Source organism: Oncorhynchus kisutch, linkage group LG15 (assembly GCF_002021735.2).
Source record: "Oncorhynchus kisutch isolate 150728-3 linkage group LG15, Okis_V2, whole genome shotgun sequence".
NCBI classification, from domain to species: domain Eukaryota; kingdom Metazoa; phylum Chordata; class Actinopteri; order Salmoniformes; family Salmonidae; genus Oncorhynchus; species Oncorhynchus kisutch.
In genome coordinates, this window is record NC_034188.2 from 68,830,646 (window position 1) to 68,856,174 (window position 25,529).

Below are 25,529 nucleotides of genomic sequence, written 5' to 3' on the forward strand. Positions count from 1 at the left end.
TGGCCATGCTTTCCACCTGGCTACTCCTACCCCGGACAACAGCACTGCACCCCCAACAGCAACTCGCCCAAGCCTTCCCCATTTCTCCTTCTCCCAAATCCATTCAGCTGATGTTCTGAAAGAGCTGCAAAATCTGGACCCCTACAAATCAGCCGGGCTAGACAATCTGGACCCTTTCTTTCTAAAATTATCTGCCGAAATTGTTGCCACCCCTATTACTAGCCTGTTCAACCTCTCTTTCGTGTCGTCTGAGATTCCCAAAGATTGGAAAGCAGCTGCGGTCATCCCCCTCTTCAAAGGGGGGGACACTCTTGACCCAAACTGCTACAGACCTATATCTATCCTACCGTGCCTTTCTAAGGTCTTCGAAAGCCAAGTCAACAAACAGATTACCGACCATTTCGAATCTCACCATACCTTCTCTGCTATGCAATCTGGTTTCAGAGCTGGTCATGGGTGCACCTCAGCCACGCTCAAGGTCCTAAACGATATCTTAACCGCCATCGATAAGAAACATTACTGTGCAGCCGTATTCATTGATCTGGCCAAGGCTTTCGACTCTGTCAATCACCATATCCTCATCGGCAGACTCGACAGCCTTGGTTTCTCAAATGATTGCCTCGCCTGGTTCACCAACTACTTCTCTGATAGAGTTCAGTGTGTCAAGTCGGAGGGTCTGCTGTCCGGACCTCTGGCAGTCTCTATGGGGGTGCCACAGGGTTCAATTCTTGGACCGACTCTCTTCTCTGTATACATCAATGAGGTCGCTCTTGCTGCTGGTGAGTCCCTGATCCACCTCTACGCAGACGACACCATTCTGTATACTTCCGGCCCTTCTTTGGACAATGTGTTAACAACCCTCCAGGCAAGCTTCAATGCCATACAACTCTCCTTCCGTGGCCTCCAATTGCTCTTAAATACAAGTAAAACTAAATGCATGCTCTTCAACCGATCGCTACCTGCACCTACCCGCCTGTCCAACATCACTACTCTGGACGGCTCTGACTTAGAATACGTGGACAACTACAAATACTTAGGTGTCTGGTTAGACTGTAAACTCTCCTTCCAGACCCATATCAAACATCTCCAATCCAAAGTTAAATCTAGAATTGGCTTCCTATTTCGCAACAAAGCATCCTTCACTCATGCTGCCAAACATACCCTTGTAAAACTGACCATCCTACCAATCCTCGACTTTGGCGATGTCATTTACAAAATAGCCTCCAATACCCTACTCAACAAATTGGATGCAGTCTATCACAGTGCAATCCGTTTTATCACCAAAGCCCCATATACTACCCACCATTGCGACCTGTACGCTCTCGTTGGCTGGCCCTCGCTTCATACTCGTCGCCAAACCCACTGGCTCCATGTCATCTACAAGACCCTGCTAGGTAAAGTCCCCCCTTATCTCAGCTCGCTGGTCACCATAGCATCTCCCACCTGTAGCACACGCTCCAGCAGGTATATCTCTCTAGTCACCCCCAAGACCAATTCTTTCTTTGGCCGCCTCTCCTTCCAGTTCTCTGCTGCCAATGACTGGAACGAACTACAAAAATCTCTGAAACTGGAAACACTTATCTCCCTCACTAGCTTTAAGCACCAACTGTCAGAGCAGCTCACAGATTACTGCACCTGTACATAGCCCACCTAAAATTTAGCCCAAACAACTACCTCTTTCCCAACTGTATTTAATTTTTATTTATTTATTTATTTTGCTCCTTTGCACCCCATTATTTTTTTATTTCTACTTTGCACATTCTTCCATTGCAAAACTACCATTCCAGTATTTTACTTGCTATATTGTATTTACTTTGCCATCATGGCCTTTTTTTGCCTTTACCTCCCTTCTCACCTCATTTGCTCACATTGTATATAGACTTGTTTATACTGCATTATTGACTGTATGTTTGTTTTTACTCCATGTGTAACTCTGTGTCGTTTTATCTGTCGAACTGCTTTGCTTTATCTTGGCCAGGTCGCAATTGTAAATGAGAACTTGTTCTCAACTTGCCTACCTGGTTAAATAAAGGTAAAATAAAAAATAAATAAAAAACACACGTACACGCACACAACAGACAGGCTCTCACAACAAATCCCCAGCACACACAATTAACACAGAACAAAAAAGAGGAGAGGGGCAGGGCCAGGGAACAGGCTGTTTGGATGCCTTCTGGTTTTCAATCATGCAAAAAGAAACCAATACACAACTCTAACATAGCCAGCTAGAGGAAAAATACAAACAGTTTTCAGTCACCTTGACTGAAAAAGAGACACTTGTCTATTGACTGTGATGACGGACGGAGAAAGAAACAACAGATCACAACAGACTTGAGTACAACAGGGTATCAACACACCTGTTTTTCTTCTCTCCTTGTGCGTGGTGGGGTCAAATGGAGGTGGTAGCAAATGATGTGACAAACTAGATTTAGGTTGCAGTGAACAGCAGCAGTGTTCTGCCACAGTAAGAGATGGGTTAGTGCTATCTGGGAAACTCGGGACATCCCTACCCTAAACCCAAACCCTAACCCTTACCCTTACCTTAACCCTTACCTTACAGTTTTATCAATTGCTAACATGCATTGGTCAAAACTAAAGTCACATTGTCAAAACTCTTCACACAGTCAGCGAAACAGAAGTGTATGTGGACCAAACCACATTCTCCGAAATCCATTAGCTCTTTTCTCATTCATACTCCACCACCTGCAAAACTATATACTTGCAGCACATTTTCAAATGCTAACACACTGTTTCCAAAATGGTTAAAAACACATTCAAAACAGAATGATGGCAAATGTTGCAAATGTTGAGCATTTCTGCAGTAACCAGATTGAAACATATAGAAAATCTCAGCAGAATATTTAATCATTCCAAACCCAGCTGCAATTTCATCTGAAAGCCTACCCAAGTGTCCTGTTTTTATTCTTGTTACCAAACAGACAAAAGAGGACGGCTTCGAAGCAAATTGCTGCATTTCTGATTCATTCTTGTTACATATACTTCAGTACAGTCAATAAAGTGAAAATGTGTTATTCTTATTCTATAATGAAATACTGATGAATGTGAAAAATCATTCAAATTTCAAAGAGAAAAGTTCCTTTATGTAATTCCTTTATGTAATGCTCCTAGTGTTTTTTAGATCAGTGTGTTATGAGTGACAATGTATGCTTTCTGAGTGAGAATTGTTGCCAGTGTTATGGTCAAACAAGCTTATTTTGAGACATGTATGAAGTGTTTTGGTGGTTTGAGTGAGTTTGGTAGGTGAGGTAACTGTTTGGTCAAGATGCATGTTGGTAATGCAGACTGTGTGAAGAGTTTTGAAAAAGTGGCTTCAGTATTGACCGGCGCTTGTTAGCAATTGAAGGATACTGTTTAGACATTTCCGTGAGAGATGTGCTCCGGTACCATTGCAATATATCAATGACTCAACCCAAGTGCGGCCCTGAACGCTAAAAATAGTGTCAGCTGTGCTTGTTCCAGGAAGTGATGTCATATGGTGTGCTGAGGACTAGGGGATTGTGTACTGCTCTCATCAGGTTTAGTCAGCATTTTATTACATTCTGTATGGATTTTGTTTGGCTGTGACCTCATTGGTGATGCTCATAGGCCTGTCTGTAACTTCAGTATTGTATTTACAGTACTGTACCCACTACTTGTCCCTGACTTCCTCCTTCAATATTTATTCATCATTGCAGTGGACATGCACGTAACTGCAAAAACAAAGTATTAAATGAGGGATACAAAGTATATTGAAAGCAGTTGCTTCCACTTGTGTGTGTCTCAGTCACCAGAGCTCAACCCATTCAAACACTTATGGGAGATTCTGGAGCGCCTGAAACAGTATTTTCTACCACCATCAACAAAACACCAAATGATGGAATTACTTGTGGAAGAATGGTGTCGCATCCCTCCAATAGAGTTCCAGACACTTGTAGAACCTATTCCAAGGCGCATTGAAGCTGTTCTGGTGGATCTGGTGGCTCGTGGGTCAACGCCCAATTTAAGACACTTTATGTTGGTGTTTCCTATATTTTGGCAGTTACCTATACATATGAGCCAACTCATTGTGTATATATTCCTGTTATTATTTGTAAAAATTTCTCTCTGCATTGTTGGGAAGGGCCTGTAAATAAGCATTTCATTGTTAGTCTACACCTGTTGTTTACAAAGCATGTGACCAACTATTTTATTTTATTTGATTGTGCCATTCTTCTAATAAAGCTGGGAAACTCATAATTTTATAAATTAAAAATATGGTCAAGACAACAAGCACCAGACTGACATTATTAATACTCCCCCTACTCTTTAATACAAAGTAAAACAGTCAATTGCACATTGGAGTTTTAGGTCCTTTGGATATAACTGTACACAACAGTGATGCCTGCTGAGTGTAGTCACAGCATTATGACGTAACCTTTACCCTCTATTCTCATAACAACTGAATGCCCATGTGCATGCATGGTGAGATCAACTTCAGCTTCAGGCCTCTTATCTGTTTATAGCTCTGTGTTCAGATGCAAACCACTGGAGGCGAGCAACCCCAAACCACACTCTGAGTTTCCTGGTGGGGGATGGTATTATTAAGGTCGAGGCTGCACCCCTCAGGACACCTCTTCCCCATAGCTAAACAACCGTATAAAGTTATTTGCATAGTTTGAGAAACAGACGCCTTACAGGTCCCTCAACTGGTAGCTTAATTAAATAGTTCCCGCGGCAACAGTGAAGAGGCGACTTCGGGATGCTGGCCTTCCAGGCAGAGTTGCAAAGAAAAAACCATATCTCAGACTGGCCAATAAAAAGCTAAGATTAAAATGAGCAAAATAACACAGACACTATCCAGAGGCACTCTGCCTAGAAGGCCAGCATCCCAAAGTTGCCTCTTCACTGTTGACGCGGGAACTGACAATGAAGCTGCCAGTTGAGGACCTGTGAGGCGTCTGTTTCTCAAACTAGACACTCTAATGTACTTGTCCTCTTGTTCAGTTGTGCACCAGGGCCTCCCACTCCTCTTTCTATTCTAGTTAGAGCCAGTTTGCACTGTTCTGTGACGGGAGTAGTACACAGTGTTGTACGAGATCTTCAGTTTCTAGGCAATTTCTCGCATGGAATAGCCGTCATTTCGCAAAACAAGAATAGACTGACGAGTTTCAGAAGAAAGTTATTTGTTTCTGGCTATTTTGAGCCTGTAATCGGACCCACAAATGCTGACACTCCAGATACTCAACTCATCTAAAAGAAGGCCAGTTTTATTTCTTCTTTAATCCGAACAACAGTTTTCAGCTGTGCTAACTTAATTGCAAAAGGGTTTTCTAATTATCAATTAGCCTTTTAATATGATAAACTTGGATTAGCTAACACAACGTGCCATTGGAACACAGGAGTGATGGTTGCTGATAATGGGCGTCTGTACGCCTATGTTGATATTCCATTAAAAATCAGCTGAGTCCAGCTACAATAGTCATTTACATTAACAATGTCTACACTGTATTTCTGATCAATTTGATGTTATTTTAATGGACAAAAAAAATGCTTTTCTTTCAAAGGCAAGAACATTTCTAAGTGATCCCAAACTGTTGAACGGTAGTATATTTTTACAGTTGAAGTCGGAAGTTATGTTGGAGTCATTACAACTTTTTTTCAACCACTCCGCAAATTTCTTGTCAACAAACTATAGTTTTGGCAAGTCGGTTAGGACATCTACTTTGTGCATGAGACAAATAATTTTTCCAACAATTGTTTACAGACAGATTATTTCACTTAGAATTCACTGTATCACAGTTTTAGTGGGTCAGAAGTTTACATACACTAAGTTGACTGTGCCTTTAATAACAGCTTGGAAAATTCCAGAAAACGATGTCATGGCTTCAGAAGCTTCTGATAGGCTAAATGACATCATTTGAGTCAATTGGAGGTGTACCTGTGGATGTATTTCAAGGCCTACCTTCAAACGCAGTGCCTCTTTGCTTGACATCATTGGAAAATCAAAAGAAATCAGCCAAGACCTAAAAAAAACAATTATAGACCTCCACAAGTCTGGTTCATCCTTCATCCTCCAATTTCCAAACGCCTGAAGGTACCACGTTCTTCTGTACAAACAATAGTACGCAAGTATAAACACCATGGGACCACGCAGCCGTCATACCGCTCAGGAAGGAGATGCGTTCCGTCTCCTAGAGATGAACGTACTTCAGTGCGAAAAGTGCAAATATATCCCAGAACAGCAAAGGACCTTGTGAAGATGCTGGAGGAAACAGGTACAAAAGTATCTATTTCCACAGTAAAACGAGTCCTACATCGACATAACCTGAACGGCCGCTCCGCAGGGAAGACGCCACTCGTCCAAAACCGCCATAAAAAAGCGAGACCACGGTTTGCACATGGGGACAAAGATCGTACTTTTTGGAGAAATGTCCTCTAGTCTGATGAATCAAAAATATAACTGTTTGACCATAATGACCATGGAGGAAAAGGGGGGGCTTACAAGCTGAAGGTCATCATCCCAACCGTGAAGCACGGGGGTGGCAGCATCATGTTGTAGGGCTGCTTTGCTGCAGGAGGGACTGGTGCACTTCACAAAATAGATGGCATCATGAGGTAGGACAATTATGTGGATATATTGAAGCAAAATCTCAAGACATCAGTCAGGAAGTTAAAGCTTGGTCGCAAATGGATCTTCCAAATGGACAATGACCCCAAGCATTCTTCCAAAGTTGTGGCAAAATGGCTTAAGGACAACAAAGACAAGGTATTGGAGTGGCCATCACAAAGCCCTTACCTCAATCCTATAAAACATTTGTGGGCAGAACTGAAAAAGCGTGTGTGAGCAAGGAGGCCTACAATCCTGACTTAGTTACACCAGCTCTGTCAGGAGGAATGGGACAAAATCCACCCAACTTATTGTGGGAAGCTTGTGCAACGAAACGTTTGACCCAAGTAAAACAATTTGAAGGCAATGCTACCAAATACTAATTGAGTTTATGTAAACTTCTGACCCACTAGGAATGTGATGAAAGAAATAAAATCTGAAATGAATCATTCTCTCTACTATTATTCTGACATTTCACTTTCTTAAAATAAATTGGTGATCCTAACTGACCTAAGACTGGGAATTTTTACTAGGATTAAATGTCAGGAATTGTGAAAAACTGAGTTTAAATGTATTTGGCTAAGGTGTATGTAAACCTCTGACTTCAACTGTATATTTGGTATTTTTCCAGACTCCAGAAAGAATACTGCTGTCACGCCCTGGTCTTAGTATTTTGTGTTTATATATTTATTTGGTCAGGCCAGGGTGTGACATGGGTTTATTTTGTGTTGTGTTTTTGTATTGGGGTTTTAGTAGGTATTGGGATTGTGGCTGAGTAGGGGTGTCTAGCATAGTCTATGGCTGCCTGAGGCGGTTCTCAATCAGAGTCAGGTGATTCTCGTTGTCTCTGATTGGGAACCATATTTAGGTAGCCTGGATTTCACTGTGTGTTTGTGGGTGATTGTTCCTGTCTCAGTGTGTTTGTATTCACCAGATAGGCTGTATAGGTTTTCACGGTCCGTTTCTTGTTTTTGTCGTGTTTATTCTTTCATTAAACATGTATCGAACTAACCACGCTGCATTTTGGTCCGACTCTCCTTCGACGGAAGAAAGCCGTAACAGTTGCAATAGAGATGAATGGGACACATCATTATCAAAGTCAGGAGTAATTTGCCTGCTGTTTGAAGGCCATATGTGGACCTTTCCTGCTGTTTTCATTCAAAAACACAGAGACAGACAGACACACACACACACACAAAGGCCTTTTCATCAGTTTACTGTTGGTTGTCATGCCACAAAACCCCACAAGACGTTCAAGGATGGAACTTGAGTTATTTTGAGCTGAGCAGATGATCCACGCCACTCACTGTGAAAAAGAAGCATTATTTAACAAAGCTTCCACAAAACAGCCTTGCAGCCCCAAACATCCCATTCCAGAAACCTACAAAGAGATAGAATGCACCAAGGTAACTCAGGTAAAGCATTCTGTTAAAATACATCTAGCCTGGATCCATTTTCAGGATACAGCTGTCCTGTTCTTTAGGGACATACAATACAGTGGTGGACCACCTCTGGATCAGCTAACCATGTTGACTGTGCCGGCAGTACAGTGCAGCAGAGAGCACACAAAAGCCACAGTGACTGTCCCTGTACAATGCAATGCTGACAGAGACCTAATAGACCATGGGCTTGCAGATAAGGACAAGTGGCAGAAAATATAGTAGAGTATTTAATGAGACTGTGATATGTGAAGACTGACTGGAGCCATTGAGTCTACACAGTGCCAGGGGCTGTCAGGGCATTCACACCCTATGGAGAATGCCCCCTCTTGTGGTATTCCTGAATATGGTTACAGCTGAGTGAAGTGTTTCATCTGGGTAGGTAATATACATTATAAGCAGGACAGTATGAATGGTACAATATTGAAGGCTTTGATTTTAGTGTTTTTAAACAAACTACAGTACTTGTGTCTGTTTAGTGAATACAGTATATCCTACCTTTGTGGTCTCCATATCAGATTCTTCCACTTCCTCTGCTTGGCCTATCGGTAGAGAAGAAGGTGTGAGACTTTAATATGGCTGAGGAAACGGGACATGGGTAGGCACACAGGCGAATAACCATGATACCTAGCTCCCAGTATGCCGCTGGGCGGGGGTGGGAGCACAATGAGATTTCTGTCAGTTCACAACAGCCCACTGGCGGTGAGTCAGTATCTGTATACCTGGTCCTCTGAGGAATAACATACAGCAGAACCCCCATTATTTAAGGAGGCCCAGGCTAGCAGACGCCTGAGGATATGAACATTGTCCCTGTCTGGCTTTGCTCAACATGATAAAGGAGCGGCATGATCTTTAACAGCTGAGGATGATGTGTGCTCTGTTCCTGCTATATTATTATAAAGAGTGTGTGTGGATAATGGCATAAGAGACACAGACAGGCTTCATTCAGATTATAATAATAGAGCCAACTCTGTGATATCTACTTATATCAAAATAATAGAGTTATCCTAACCTAACTCATTTAGGGCTATTGGGTTACCAAGGGATGTGTGAAAAATTAAGACCCATATGGTGGAAAGCCCTGCCTCTCTCCAGTGCCCACTGACTACAGGGAACACAGACAAAACAATCACCCAAGGCCATGGAGTGATGTGTGTGGGAGGCCGGTGGCTCATCCATCCAGGCCTTTCTCTCTCTCTCTTCCATCCATCACTATCACCAGTGACTCAACATGAGGCGCTGCGCCCACATCTCCCATTAATCACTTTGTTCGGTGGCCTTTAGTTCGTTCTATCAATTCATATCCTCAGAGGGTAAGAGTCTTACATTACTGGATTCCACTCACTAGGCAGACTCATAACTTTCCACTTTCTCACTTATGTGTGAAAGTGGGCTTCCCGGCACCCATTAAAGTGGTTCTCTGAGCTTGGCTGGCTGATTATTTTCCATCAAACCCTCTAGTTATTTGGAGGTGAATTCATTCAGCAGATTTTTTGTTGACAAAAATCACAATTTGGCAAAATTTTCCTGAGAGTTATTGTTAAATTTGGTGGCTTCAACACAGACAACATATTCTACCATCTGCTTTGGTTTATCTGTCCCTCCATACCCTCACATTTCCCTCTGATCATCCTTTGATAAGTGCCAGACCTCTAGGGCTTTCATCCCATGAGTACGCAGAGTGAGAGAGACCCACGCCCTCAGAGAGCTGGCCCCTCTGGGGTAATTAGGGGCTCAGAGGAGTGACGTTGAACCAGGGTGCTTCATATCTCCCCACCCCTGGGCTAGAGGTGGACCGCCCCAGAATGAATAATACACGGAACCTTTAGGCCAGCATGGGAAAATCAACCACGTCTGGACAGATAGGATACAGATTATACCTCTTGATTTATGAAGTCTGGGAGAGACCTCCCAGAAAATGAGGGATGGGATGAAAAGTGGAGGGATATTTAGAAACTTCATTTAGGATCTGCGTGTCCTCTTTGAACACATCTGCCAGTCGACAGTTCTCTGTAGTTCTGCAGTATCCCTGGTATGTTACCCACGTGGGCCTGCAGTGTTTTCATCACCAGCCCACTGCTACTCCACAATTAAGGATATAACTTAATTACCTAACTGTGTATTAGACAGATGGGCTCTGCCCATAATGACATATTGTGTGTACACCCTGTGGACATGTACCGGTACATGAGTGCCGGTAAGCAATACAATTAGCATTCAGTAGCTTGGCTTCTGATGGTGAGATACATGCTTTTACAGTGCCTAAGCAGCAGGATAGATTCACTAATGATCTTTTTATTTTTACTCCCTTTTTCTCCCCAATTTCATGGTATCCAATTGTTTAGTAGCTACTATCTTGTCTCATCGCTAGAACTCCCGTACGGGTTCGGGAGAGACGAAGGTCGAAAGTCATGCGTCCTCCGATACACAACCCAACCAAGCCGCACTGCTTCTTAACACAGCTCGTATCCAACCCGGAAGCCAGCCGCACCCATGTGTCGGAGGAAACACTGTACACCTAGTGACCTGATCAGCGTGCATTGCGCCCGGACCGCCACAGGAGTCGCTGGTGCGCAATGTGACAAGAATATCCCTTACCGGCCAAACCCTCCCTAACCCGCACGATGCTATGCCAATTGTGCGTCGCCGCACGGACCTCCCAGTCGCGGCCGTTACGACAGAGCCTGGGCGCGAACCCAGAGTCTCTGGTGGCACAGCTGGCGCTGCAGTACCGCGCCCTTAACCACTGCGCCACCCGGGAGGCCTCACTAATGATCTTAACAGAATTACAGCCAGTCACCAGAGGTCTGATGATTAGTCAGCACATCACAGCAGCTCAGGTTCAGTTCTACCTGCCTGTCTGCAGACACATGGTCTAATGGATGTGTAAGGATGGAACAGTGAGGGGAAAACCTTAGTAAAAAATGTACAGTTCCCCTATTGGTGACAGAGCTGAGACACATAGAGAACCAGCCATATATATCATTAATACACCAGTTGGGACCACTGAATGACTAGCTGGGTAACTAGCCTCACCTGTGTAGGGAGATCTCAGGTGAGACAGGTGCCCACCCAGCATGTAGCAGGAGCTGTTTAAACCATGTGAGACTGTGACTGATAGACTGTCTGACTGGGTGTGTTTGTGTGTATAATAAATCAGTCTCGATGTGGGACATCAAGGTGGCAAATCTTAGTCAAAAAAAAATCTACCTAAGAACCAAGACACATATATTATTATGTTTGTCAGAGAAACCCCTCTTGGTAAACTGGTTAACTTGGACCAATCCATTACCTCTAGAATTATCATATCATATTCCATCAATTCTACAAGAGGTGAAAACTAAAGCAAGTGACCCATTTTAATGGGAAGTGTTTGATATAGAGCATTTAGATGGCAATCACTCTTCTACCTCTCACAGTAAATGGTCAATCCTTTCATCCTCTCATTACATTGCAGTAATGGCAGACTGACATGGACTTCTCCTAATAGCCCTCTATGTGCTCATTAGGGACAATCATTCACAGTAATTAAAAAGAGACAGAGTTATGCAAGGATAGTAGAAAATTACCTGTCGGGTATTCATCACTGTGGGGTTACAGGTAGTGCCTGCAGGCCGCACTGGGTTCTCAGCTTTACAGGGAACATAAATCTAGCCAAATTACCCGTAATGGAGCCGACTGGGGAGCACAGATCCCAGTACAGATTTGGAAGGCCATCAAGCCGCCTGGAAAATCGCTATACTCCACTGGAGGTCTTAAACAATTATAAACATCTATAATTGTCTAATGTTCTGTAGTGATTTATGCTACTGTCTGCTAACAGGAGTGTTGATCTGATTAAGTTACATAGATAAGTGTTGTAACAATCGATCAAATTCCACATACTGTATTATGTTTGTTATGAAGTGCTTAGGGAAGGAAACTGGGGCTGTTGAAACAGTTGCAGGAGGTTCATTGGATATTGAAACAAAACGCATTTAACAAAAAGATTAGAGAAGTCAATGTCATCATCAGCAGAAAGAAAACATCTTAAAGGCCCAGTGCAGTCAAAAAGGTGATTTTCCTGTGTTTTATATATTGTGAACATGATGATAATGCCCTTTTAGTATAACAACTGTTTGAAAAGACCACCTGAAATTTTTGCCTGTTCTGGTGGGATGGAATTTTGGCCTACCTGGTGACATCACCAGGTGGTACATTTTTGAATACACCATTAAAAAAGACAGTTCCAAACTTCTCTGCCAATAACAGCTAGTTTTCAGTTTTCCCCTCCCCACTCAGACCACCCCGTACAGACCTAGCTAAATTCTTGAATGAGAAATTGCTCTTTGCTAAGAAGCTATTTTTGTTAATTTTTGACCATTTTAATTGAAAATAATCACAGTAAGGCACTTAAATGTTACCCAGAAATGATTTGATATTGAGATAAAAACGGCTGCGTTGGACCTTTAACACAGCAGTTTTACACACTACTCACTTAGAAAAAGAAAAGTAGAAAAGTGTACTGCACTTTTATACACATAAGATGACAGTTCTTAACCTCATATGAAGAGACCACATTCCATTAACAGAGCAAATACTGTAGAAGCAAAAGCAGAAGACTAATTTTACAAGACTTAATAAACTATAGGTAAAAACTTGATAAGAATCAAGACAAAGAACCTGACCTTGTTTTTGTGCATGGTGAACAGACAGACACCATCCTGTCTCTTCTCCTGGCTCTCATGGCCTCGCCCGCTCTGCTCTCTGTCCCACTGTGTCCCTCTCTCAGCCTCAGTCTGTCACAACACTACTGGCCTGCTATGTCCTCCTCCCGGCCTCCACGCGTACAATCACCACGTCCCCTCTCACACAACACACCCAAGCTCTAAAAAAAGACAGCTCAAGTCTCATGCCAGCATAAAAAGTGATGTCTAAACGTAGACAGGAAACGTCTTAGTAGGCTGGTCATCTGAGAAACATTAAAACCCTCATCCCAAAGAATTAAGTCCAAAGAATTAAGGTTGAGTGACTTGATTGCTTCCATTATAACCATCAAAGTAAAAATTGAAAACACAACATCCGACGCTCACCTTCTGCATTGAATTCCATATGGTTGATAAAAATGTTAAAGTATTTCCTGTACAACTCCAGTAAAGAGGTTGTTTGCGGCTCAGGTCAGGTGGTCTGTGGGTAACGTACATTCCTACAGTACCTCTCCTCCACGGATGCTGCTGCTGCTGCTCTCAACTGTGTGTGGATGAGCAGTTGCACGAAGGAGGATAGATCAAGGATGCGAACGCTCTGATTGGTTGGCTTCCCATGGTGTGTGTGGGACGGTTCTTGGTAGGCTCACAGAGATGTGGTTGCCTAATGAGGGTGGTCTTCCTTCTGCTCTCCTCTCTATCAATCCTTCTCCTTCTCCCTCTCCTTTCGTTCTCTATCTCCCCTCCTCCTTTCTCTCTCTCAGTGCTGTAGGAGCTGTGAGGCATGCATTAGCAGCACAAGCTGCTCTAGACTGGAGCCTTGCGGCGTCTCTGTGAATAGGCACATCAGCACTTATCTCCACTGCATGGAGCGAGAGAGAGGGGAGAGAGGGAATGGGGAGGAGAAGTGCAGCTGCATCATGACCTCACAGTATCTCCTACAGACATACAGTACTGTGCAAAAGTTTTTGGCAGGTATGAAAAAAATGCTGTGAAGTAAGAATGCTTTCAAAAATAGACATTTTAATAGATTATATTCATCAATTAACTAAATGCAAAGTGGGTGAACAGAAGAAAAATCAAATCCATATTTGGTGTGACCACCCTTTGCCTTCAAAACAGCATCAATTCTTGTAGGTACACTTGCAAAGTCAAAGGATTTGTGCAAGGATTTAAGGATTTTAGGTCAAAGGATATATGTAGGCATATAGTCAGGTGTATGATTAAACAATTGCTAATGATCATCAATTCAATATGTAGGTTGAAACACAATCATTAACTGAAACAGAAACAGCTGTGTAGGAGGAATAAAACTGGATGAGGAACAGCCAAACTCACCTAACAAGGTGAAAAGTAATACAGCACGGCAAGACTGAGCACAGCTACTGCACACATCTACACATCTACTGCCCGGAGAAGTCTGGTCAAAAGTGGCCTCCATGGAAGACTTGCGGCCAAAAAGCCATACCTCCGACGGGGAAACAAGGCCAAGCGACTCAACTATGCACGAAAATACAGGAACTGGGGTGCAGAAAATCGGCAGCAGGTGCTCTGGACTGATGGACTATTTGGCTGTAGCAGAAGGCAGTTTGTTCGCCGAAGGGCTGGACAGCAGTACATGACAACAGTACATGTCTGCAGGAAACAGTGAAGCATGGTGGAGGTTCCTTGCAAGTTTGGGGCTGCATTTCTGCAAATGGAGTTGTGCATTTGGTTAGAATCAATGGTCTCCTCAATGCTGAGAAGTACAGGCAGATCCATCATGCAATACCATCAGGGAGGCATCTGATTGGCCCCAAATATATTCTGCAGCATGACAACAACCCCAAACATACAGCAAAAGTCATTAAGAACTATCTTCAGCGTAAAGAAGAACAAGGAGTCCTGGAAGTGATTGTATGGCCTATCTCAACCTCATCGAGTCTGTCTGGGATTACATGAAGAGAGAGAAGCACCTGAGGCTGCCTAAATCCACAGAAGAACTGTGGTTAGTTCTCCAAGATGTTTGGGCCAACCTAACTGCCGAGCTCCTTGAAAAACTGTGTACAAGTGTACCTACAATAATTGATGTTGTTTTGAAGGCAAAGGGGGGGTCACACCAAATATTGATTTGATGTAGATATTTCTTCAGTTCACTCACCTTGCATTTTGTTAATTGATAAATATAATCTATTAACATGTATATTTTTGAAATTATGAAATTAGTTGCAAAATGAATAGGAAATATAGTCAAGATGTTGAAAAGGTTATAAATAATGATTTTTAATAACTGTGTCCTTCAAAGAATCCTCAATTTGCAGCAATTACAGCCTTGCAGACCTTTGGCATTCTAGTTGTCAATTTGTTGAGGTAATTTGAAGAGATTTCACCCCATGCTTTCTGAAGCACCTCCCACAAGTTGGATTGGCTTGATGGGCACTTCTAACATACCACACGGTCAAGCTGCTCCCACAACATCTCAATCGGGTTGAGATCCGGTGACTGTGCTGGCCACTCCATTATAGACAGAATACAGCTGACTGCTTCCTCCCTAAATAGTTCTTGCATAGTTTGGAGCTGTGCTTTGGGTCATTGTCCTGTTGAAGGAGGAAATTAAGCACCGTCAACAGACTATGGCATGGAGTTGCAAAATGGAGTGACAGCCTTCCTACTTCAAGATCCCTTTTATCCTGTACAAATCTAACACCTTTACCACCACCAAAGCAGCCCCAGACCATCACATTGCCTCCACCATGCTTGACAGATGCCGTCAAGCACTCCTCCAGCATCTTCATTTTTTGTGCGTCTCACGAATGTCCTTCTTTGTGATCCAAACACTTTTTTTTCCCAATCTTCCTCTGTCCAGTGTCTGTGTTCTTTTGCCCATCTTAAACTTTTCTTTTTGTTGGCCAGTCTGAGATATGGCTTTTTCTTTGCAAATCTGCCTAGAAGGCCAACATCCCAGAGTCGCCTCTTCACTGTTGACGTTCAGACTGTTGTTTTGTGGGTACTATTTAATAAAGCTGACAGTTGAGGACTTTCTGTTTCTCAAACTAGACACTCTAATGTACTTGTCCTCTTGCTCAGTTGTGCACCGGGGCCTCCCACTCCTCTTTCTATTCTGGTTAGAGCCAGTTTGCGCTGTTCTGTGAAGGGAGTAGTACACAGCATTGTACGAGATCTTCAGTTTCTAGGCAACTTTTCACATGGAATAGCCTTCATTTCTCAGAACAAGCATAGACCAACAAGTTTCATCGGAAAGTTCTTTGTTTCTGGCCATTTTGAACCTGTAAGTTAACCCACAAATGCTGTTGTCTATGTAGATGTTCCACAAAACATCTGCCGTTTCCAGCTACAGTGGGGAGAACAAGTATTTGATACACTGCCGATTTTGGAGGTTTTCCTACTTACAAAGCATGTAGAGGTTGGTCATGTTTTAAAATCATAGGTACACTTTAACTGTGAGAGAGAATCTAAAACAAAAATCCAGAAAATCACATTGTATGAATTTTAAGTAATTAATTTGCATTTTATTGCATGACATAAGTATTTGATACATCAGAAAAGCAGAACTTAATATTTGGTACAGAAACCTTTGTTTGCAATTACAGAGATCATATGTTTCCTGTAGTTCTTGACCAGGTTTGCACACACTGCAGCAGGGATTTTGGCCCACTCCTCCATACAGACCTTCTCCAGATCCTTCAGGTTTCAGGGCTGTCGCTGGGCAATACGGACTTTCAGCTCCCTCCAAAGATTTTCTATTGGGTTCAGGTCTGGAGACTGGCTAGGCCACTCCAGGACCTTGAGATGCTTCTTACGGAGCCACTCCTTAGTAGCCCTGGCTGTGTATTTCGGGTCGTTGTCATGCTGGAAGACCCAGCCATGACCCATCTTCAATGCTCTTACTGAGGGAAGGAGGTTGTTGGCCAAGATCTCGCGATATATGGCCCCATCCATCCTCTCCTCAATACGGTGCAGTCGTCCTGTTCCCTCTGCAGAAAAGCATCCCCAAAGAATGATGTTTCCACCTCCATGCTTCATGGTTGGGATGGTGTTCTTGGGGTGGTACTCATCCTTCTTCTTCCTCCAAAGACGGCGAGTGGAGTTCAGACCAAAAATCTCTATTTTTGTCTCATCAGGCCACATGATCTTCTCCCATTCCTCCTCTGGATCATCCAGATTGTCATTGGCAAACTTCAGACGGGCCTGGACATTCGCTGGCTTGAGTAGAGGGACCTTGCCTGCGATGCAGGATTTTAATCCATGGCGGGGTAGTGTGTTACTAATGGTTTTCTTTGAGACTGTGGTCCCAGCTCTCTTCAGGTCATTGACCAGGTCCTGCCGTGTAGTTCTGAGCTGATCCCTCACCTTCCTCATGATCATTGATGCCCCACAACGTGAGATCTTGCATGGAGCCCCAGACCGAGGGTGATTGACCGTCATCTTGAACTTCTTCCATTTTCTAATAATTGTGCAAACAGTTGTTGCCTTCTCACCAAGCTGCTTGCCTATTGTCCTGTAGTCCATCCCAGCCTTGTGCAGGTCTACAATTTTATCCCTGATGTCCTTACTGGTATTGGCCTTTGTGGAGAGGTTGGAGTCTGTTTGATTGTGTGGACAGGTGTCTTTTATACAAGTAATGAGTGGAGAACAGGAGGGCTTCTTTTATTTTTTTGTTGTTGAATTTTTACCCCTTTTTCTCCCCAATTTCGTGGTGTCCAATTGTTGTAGTAGCTACTATGTCTCATCGCTACAACTCCCGTACGGGCTCAGGAGAGACGAAGGTTGAAAGTCATGCTTCCTCCGATACACAACCCAACCAAGCCACACTGCTTCTTAACACAGCAAATCAAAACAAAAATCTGAAATGTATTGAGTCATAAGTATTCAAGCCCTTTGATATGGCATGCCTAAATAAGTTCAGGAGTAAACATGTGCTTAACAAGTCACATAAGTTGCATGGACTCATTCTGTGTGCAATAATAGTGTTTAACATGATTTTTAATGAGTAGCTCATTCAAATGCTTGACGGCCGTGCATTCTGAACTTACAACGGTAGTCAAGCACCCAAGCTAACTGGCTAGTGTTGGCTAGCTTGCTAGCTACTTCCAGATACAAATGATAGAACACCGCACTCTGACCATTTTACTCGCCCTTACAGAGCTGGTTAGGCTGTTTTCGTGTCATCCAGAGTGTTGGTGACTAACTGCCAAAGTTTACTGACACAGGCCATATTTATTTATTATTGAACTTTAATTTAAGTAGGCAAGTCAGTTAAGAACAAATTCTTATTTTACAATGATGGCCTATCTCGGCCAAACCCTCCCCTAACCCCGGAAGATGCTGGGCCAATTGTGTGCTGCCCTATGGGACTCCCAATCACAGCCGGTTGTGATACAGCCCGGGATCGAACCAGGGTCTGTAGTGACACCTCTAGCACTGAGATGCAGTGCCTTAGACCACTGCACCACTCGGGAGCCCAACGGGTGTTGTTGAGCGTTCGTAAATTCATCAGTTAATCTGCCACACTCTGACAAGAGTGCTCTGAAATTTACGAACGCACCCCAGAGCGTCCAGTATGCGCTCTGAACGCTCCGAGAGCAAAACTCTATGAATTTACGAAAGGACAATCTGACAACCCTCTGGATTTACAAATGCCCAGAGCACACTGAGTGCACTTTGGCACTCTAGATTGAATTTATATACACCACCTGAAATCGTAAGATATCTTGCTAGTCATTTGTTATGCTAATAAGCTAGCAAGAGGTTGCATAGCAACAGCATCAACTTACGTTAGACAGGCGAAACGCTAGTACGCTCAACTGAAATGATACCGTTCGTTTACATTAAATATGTAGTATACAGTATGTTAATATGGGTATTCAATGACAGCTTGGGAGATTGGAGTTGCTTACCAAGACTACATAGAATTTTCATTAGTGGCATATTTACAGTTTTGACTTAAAATCGGTTTTAAAATCTATGGCGAGATTTGAAAATGTCTGTCTAGTGATGATCAATCAACTTGAAGAATTTAAAAAATAATATGCCAAAACAATATTGTACTATACAGGTGTGCAAAGCTCTTAAGAGACTTACCCAGAAAGATTCACAGCTGTCAAAAGGTGGTTTAATTTTTTACATACATTTACATCAACATTTACATCAACTTTTAATTATTAAAATTTGTAGGATTTATACAATACATTTACAGATAGATTTTTAACGCCCCCCCCCCCCCCCCCGCAATCTAACAGCATGTAAACTAAATCATGAGATAAAAGACAATGAATTACTATTACATAGTAAATCTACTGAACAATACATCATATAGCCTCAGAAATAGTGACAAATTATTGATACAGATCCACGGATGTAAAGGCCCATTGGTTAAGAGTTCAGAAATGTCCGGTTATTTTTTTTCCATGTGTCCAGAGTGAACACCTCTTGGCCCTGTGGATCCTGGCCACGGAGAGCGTCATAAGTACAATTTCCTTAAATGTGAGTAGCCATTGTTGCAATGGTAACTCATGAGGTGGAATACACCTCCTGCCAACCACATTCTCCACCGGCGCTCTGACAAGTGCAAATCAGAGTCATCACAAAGCAACATCACTATTGGATCTAATGGCATTATTTTATCTGTAAGTACAGATATTACATCCTTGACTTTCCCCAAATAACTACAAATACCTAGGTGCCTGGTTAGACTGTAAAGTCTCCTTCCAGACTCACATCAAACATCTCCAATCCAAAGTTAAATCTAGAATTGGCTTCCTATTTAGCAACAAAGCATCCTTCACTCATGCTGCCAAACATACCCTTGTAAAACTGACCATCCTACCAATCCTCGACTTCGGCGATGTCATTTACAAAATAGCCTCCAATACCCTACTCAACAAATTGGATGCAGTCTATCACAGTGCCATCCGTTTTGTCACCAAAGCCCCATATACTACCCACCACTGGGACCTGTATGCTCTCCTTGGCTGGCCCTCGCTTCATATTTGTCGCCATACCCACTGGCTCCAGGTCATCTACAAGACCCTGTTAGGTAAAGTCCCCCCTTATCTCAGCTCGCTGGTCACCATAGCAGCACCCACCTGTAACACGCGCTCCAGCTGGTATATCGCTCTGGTCACCCCCAAAACCAATTCTTCCTTTGGCCGCCTCTCCTTCCAGTTCTCTGCTGCCAATGACTGGAACGAACTTCAAAACCTCTGAAACTTGAAACACTTATCTCCCTCACTAGCTTTCAGCACCAGCTGTCAGGACAGCTCACAGATCACTGTACCTGTACTTAGCCCATCTATAATTTAGCCCAAACAACCTCTTTCCCTACTGTATTTATTTTGCTCCTTTGCACCCCATTATTTCTCTCTACTTTGCACATTCTTCCACTGCAAATCAACCATTCCAGTGTTTTACTTGCTATATTGTATTTACTTCGCCAGCATGGCCTTTTTTTTGCCTTACCTCCCTTATCTCACCTCATTTGCTCACATTGTATATAGACTTATTTTTCTACTGTATTATTGACTGTATGTTTGTTTTACTTAATGTGTAACTCTGCTTTGCTTTATCTTGGCCAGGTCGCAATTGTAAATGAGAACTTGTTCGCAACTTGCCTACCTGGTTAAATAAAGGTGGAAAAAAAAAGTATAATAAAAAACGTTCTTTTTTTTACTATAGATATCAGAAACAACTCATTTTGATGGGCGTCTGTCTATCCGTTAGAAGTTTGACCAATGGTTGTACTGCTAATTTGCTCCCCAGGGGAACCCGTAGGCTCACATGGATAGGCGGAGTTATGAACATTTTTGATAATTATGAACTTGGGACGTTAAAACACTGATGGATTTCCTGGAAACGGAGGAGTCCATTCACATTGAATATGTCTGAAAGTATAAATACCCTTCTTAGACCAAGAATCTTATATAAGTGTTTTTTTACACGCTAAGAATTCATTATTACATCATATTGGAGAGTTTGAATGCCATGTAAAAATTTGATCTCATATGCTTCTGTGTAGCTTTCCACAAATTTACTGAGTATGCTCTAATGCACCCAAACAATGATGCACATTTTTCTTAGTCAATCTAGAAAATAATTAATATTTTAATCTAATTGGTGAAACTATTGACACTTGCTCCCCCAAATTATCTTCTTTATGACTGAGTCAAGTTTAGACCAATAGTCTATAGGAGGCAGTGGTAACATGGAACTCATCAAATGAATACGAGGGAGGACATTCACTTAAATAATTGAGATTCTAGCATGCAAATAAGTGGCCATAGCGGACCGTCTTTTATGTATTTGTTGTATCTTTTGAAAGGTTTCTAAGTAGTTCTTCCTGCAAGTAGTGTGAATAGAGGGGGTTATGGTAATGCCTAAGTAGGTGATTTGTTTTTTCACTGCGAACATGGGTGGTAGTTGCATGCTTAACACAGCTGAGTTAAGAGGGAGTAGAGCTGATTTGGACCAGAGCAGGAGCTGAATGCTGTGAAAATAGACATTGGCTGGAGGGTTTTCTGAGTGTGAATACTTTCTGAAGGCACTGTATTATGGCTTACACCACAGCATTGTTGAATACTCGTTTCTGATTGGCTAGAAGGGAATTCTAGAATGGACATTAAAACCATATAACGGGACAGTTGGAAAATATAGCAGGACACCTTGCAATCATGATACAATATGTGCCTACACATGCAGACCATACTTGCTAAAGTTACAATGCTAAACCAACAACTACATACTGAAATTTGATACACAATTCAATACATTTTTTGGAGCATCTGATAATGAAAATAATCATTGTTATGTCTGTATCTAAATTAATGTCAATAAAAAACAGCTACTTTGCTGGTCGTGACTATGTTAGCCATAGATAGCAGGCTAGCTAGCAAGCAAGGGGTAAGAACATTGTCAGTGAACATGGCAACGGAACATAAAGAACAAACAACTGGGTCGTGTCTCTGGCAACCAAAAGATGACAAAGTATTTACAGATAAATGTGTGCTTAGTATTGTTTTCTTTGGCAACTGTGGTATAAAACGCCTCCATTCTGTACATTACTTTGGCAAATGAAACGCCGCTGTGTCGTCCATTTTTTCCAAGGTAATGTACACAGAAAGTCACCGTTTATCCCTTATTGTATCAGTAATTTTGAAAGGCAGGGAGCTTAATTGCGGGACACAATAGAAACAGATTCAGATGTAGTTCAGTAGAATATGTGTACCTCATGTGATGGTAGTCAGTAGCTATAGTGGTCCAAACCTGGCTCTGTCTGTTTGTCACACCACCCACATTACTGGCCACTCAACTCAGACCAGGCCAGACCAGACACATTCCACTAGACTCTACTAGTTTGCCTGATCATGTCCTGTCCTTCATGATCTGAACAAATAATAGGACCAAGACCAACAGGAATGCATTTTGAAAATTGAATAATTGAATAAGATAGTTATGAAAGAGGATACTGTCACGATCGTCTAAGAAGCGGACCAAAGCGCAGCGTGGTGTCATTTAATAGATGACGAAAAACACGAAGTAAACTGTACAAAAACAATAAACAAATAACGACCATGAAGCTATCATAAGAACTGTGCTGACACAAGCAACTAACATAGACAATCACCCACAAACAAACAGTGAAACCCAGGCTACCTAAGTATGATTCTCAATCAGAGACAACTAATGACACCTGCCTCTGATTGAGAACCATACTAGGCCGAAACATAGAAATCCCAAAATCATAGAAAAACAAACATAGACTGCCCACCCCAACTCACGCCATAACCATACTAAATAACGACAAAACAAAGGAAATAAAGGTTAGAACGTGACAGATACACTACCGATCAAAATTTTTTGAACACCTACTCATTCAAGCGTTTCTTTATTTTGGCTATTTTCTAAGTTGTAGAATCATAGAAGACATCAGAACTATGAAATAACCAAAAAAAGTGTTAAATTAAATATTCATATTTTCTATTTGAGATTCTTCAAATCGCCACCCTATGCCTTGACAGCTTTGCACACTCTTGGCATTCTCTCAACTAGCTTCATGAGGTAGTCACCTGGAATGCATTTCAATTAACACGTGTGCCATCTTAAAGTTAATTTGTGGAATTTTTCCTTTTTAATGCGTTTGAGCCAATCAGTTGTGTTGTGACCAGGTAGGGGGGTATACAGAAGATAGCCCTATTTGGTAAAAGACCAAGTCCATATTATGGCAAGAACAGCTCAAATAAGCAAAGAGAAATGACATTCCATCATTACTTTAAGACATGAAGGTCAGTCAATATCAAACATTTCAAGAACTTTGAAAGTTTCTTCAAGTGCAGCTGCAAAAACCATCAACGGCTATGATGGAACTGGCTCTCATGAGGACCGCCACAGGAATGCAAGACCCAGAGTTACCTCTGCAGCAGAGGATAAGTTCATTAGAGTTACCAGCCTCAGAAACTGCAGCCAAAATAAATGCTTCATGTAATATTTGTGTTGTGGAGAAATGACCAGGCAGGAGACGGGAGTACAGTTAGTTTAATTTAGTCAAAACCTCTCGTGCTCAACAGCCCCCATAGTGCGCATGTGCATTTACTATTAGGTGTAGTAACATAACACTGCCGTAATACATTACTGCTTATTAACAGCATAGTAACTAAGTTCAAATAACAGACACATCTCAATATCAACTGTTCAGAGCAGACTGCATGAATCAGGCCTTCATGTCAAATTGTTGCAAAGAATCCACTACTAAAGGACAACAATAAGAAGAGCTAAGGTTGGGCTAAGAAACATGAGCAATGGATATTATACCATGGGAATTTGTCCTTTGGTCCAAATCTGAGATTTTTGGTTCTAACCGCTGTGTCTTTGTGAGATGCGGAGTGGGTGAACGGATGATCTCCGCATGTGTATTTCCCACAGTAAAGCATGGAGGAGGAGGTGTTATGGTGTGGGGGTGCTTTGCTGTTGACACTGATTTATTTAGAATTCAAGGCATACTTAACCAGCATGGCTACCATAGCATTCTGTAGCGATATGCCATCCCATCTGGTTTGGGTTTAGCGGGACTATCATTTGTTTTTCAGGACAATGACCCAACACACCTCCAGGTTGTGTAAGGGCTATTTTACCAAGAAGGAGAGTGCTGCATCAGATGACCTGTCTTCCACAATCCCCCAACCTCAACCAAATTGGGATGAGTTAGACCTCAGAGAGAAGGAAAAGCAGACAACAAGTGCTCAGCATATGTGGGAACTCCTTCAAGACTGTTGGAAAAGTATTCCAGGTGAAGCTGGTTGAATGAATGTGTAGAGTGTGCAAAGCTGTCATCAATGCAAAGGGTGGCAGACAACAAGTGCTCAGCATATGTGGGAACTCCTTCAAGACTGTTGGAAAAGTATTCCAGGTGAAGCTGGTTGAATGAATGTGTAGAGTGTGCAAAGCTGTCATCAATGCAAAGGGTGGCTATATAAAATATTTAGATTTGTTTAACACTTTTTTGGTGACTACATGATTCCATGTCTTATTTCATAGTTTTGATGTCTTCACTATTCTTCTATAATGTAGAAAAGAGTAAAAACAAAGAAGAACCCTTGAATGAGTAGGTGTTCTAAATCTTTTGACCGGTAGTGTATATCTGTGTAACCATGGTAACCCCAGACAATGTACCTCAAACATGCCTAAGAATGATGAGGGACAATTGAGGATCAGCTCCCTGCGTTAAGCAGCTTCAACTGCAAATACATCAACATTGTCATCAACAACCCTCTTTCTACCTAAAAAATATAAAACATTTAATCACTTAAATCAGTAATCCCAACCGTAACACAGCAACAACCAGTCATCCCACATACTAAAACAACACACTGCTGACAGACCTACCAAACTGTGACCTGTGTGTGGATAGCAGGTTCCCCTCCTACACAATGAGTAATGACAGATGAACAAAGACAACTACCATATTGCACATACAAATCAAAACCGTCATGCATTTCTCATACCTCCCCATTACAATCCTATCACTCACCTTTTGGGCTTGTGTCATAAAAAGCAGTGTTACTCAGACCTGGCAAGTGTCTCCACAGGTGTAACCTTCAGAATGAAGTGACTGCACACAGATCTTCAAACCCGACCAAATAGAATAGCTAACAGACTAATCGCAGCAACCTGCTGTCCACTAACAAAGCCCATTGTGACTGATGTTATTTGTCCAGTAAAAGCAAACAATGACATTCCATGGCTTGCAACTGTATTCACGACTCGCCTTTCCAAATGTAAAGTGTATTCAGACACCTCAGTCAGCAGGGACAAAGCCATCTGTCACATGCAGGGTGGGCGGGCTGGGGTCCATGGGGTGACAGGACAGCAGGTTCCTATACACCACGCCATCTAACCCTGTGCTTCTACACCTACATTGCTTGCTGTTTGGGGTTTTAGGCTGGGTTTCTGTACAGAACTTTGACATCAGCTGATGTTAGAAGGGCTTTATAAATACATTTGATTGATTGATCTAACCCCACAACCTATACACCATACCATAAACCCACAACCTATACACCACGCCATCTAACACCACAAACCCAATCTATACACCATACCATAAACTCACAACCTATACACCACACCATAAACACAACACCATAACCCCACAGCACAGGATCCACCACCCAGCTGAGAATAGGACGTATAAGGAAGAGCGCAGGCTTACCTGATCTTGTCCGCTGCACTGTCAGACCTGAAAGGCAGAGAAGAGAGAAAGCAGATGTCACTCACAGGGGCATCCTCATATACTTCACTCATACAGGTGAATAGCTTGACAAGTCATTG

The 25,529-nt window shown here is 42.4% G+C and overlaps 1 protein-coding gene across 2 annotated transcripts in view; it reads right to left on the minus strand.

The window, feature by feature from the left end:
• LOC109905791 (protein Aster-B-like) overlaps window positions 1-25,529 on the minus strand; it is a 122,317-nt gene that overhangs the window by 55,470 nt on the left and 41,318 nt on the right. The window contains exons 1-2 of one of the 2 annotated variants that reach the window (XM_031791006.1): window positions 12,693-13,479; window positions 8,524-8,567 (exon numbers count right to left, since the gene is read on the minus strand). In XM_031791006.1, the coding sequence (XP_031646866.1) occupies window positions 8,524-8,567; window positions 12,693-12,707 (59 nt within the window). In that variant the 5' untranslated portion in view covers window positions 12,708-13,479. Of the gene's footprint in view, window positions 1-8,523; window positions 8,568-12,692; window positions 13,480-25,410; window positions 25,438-25,529 lie in introns of those variants that run through there. The other variant, XM_031791005.1, reaches the window with a different exon arrangement.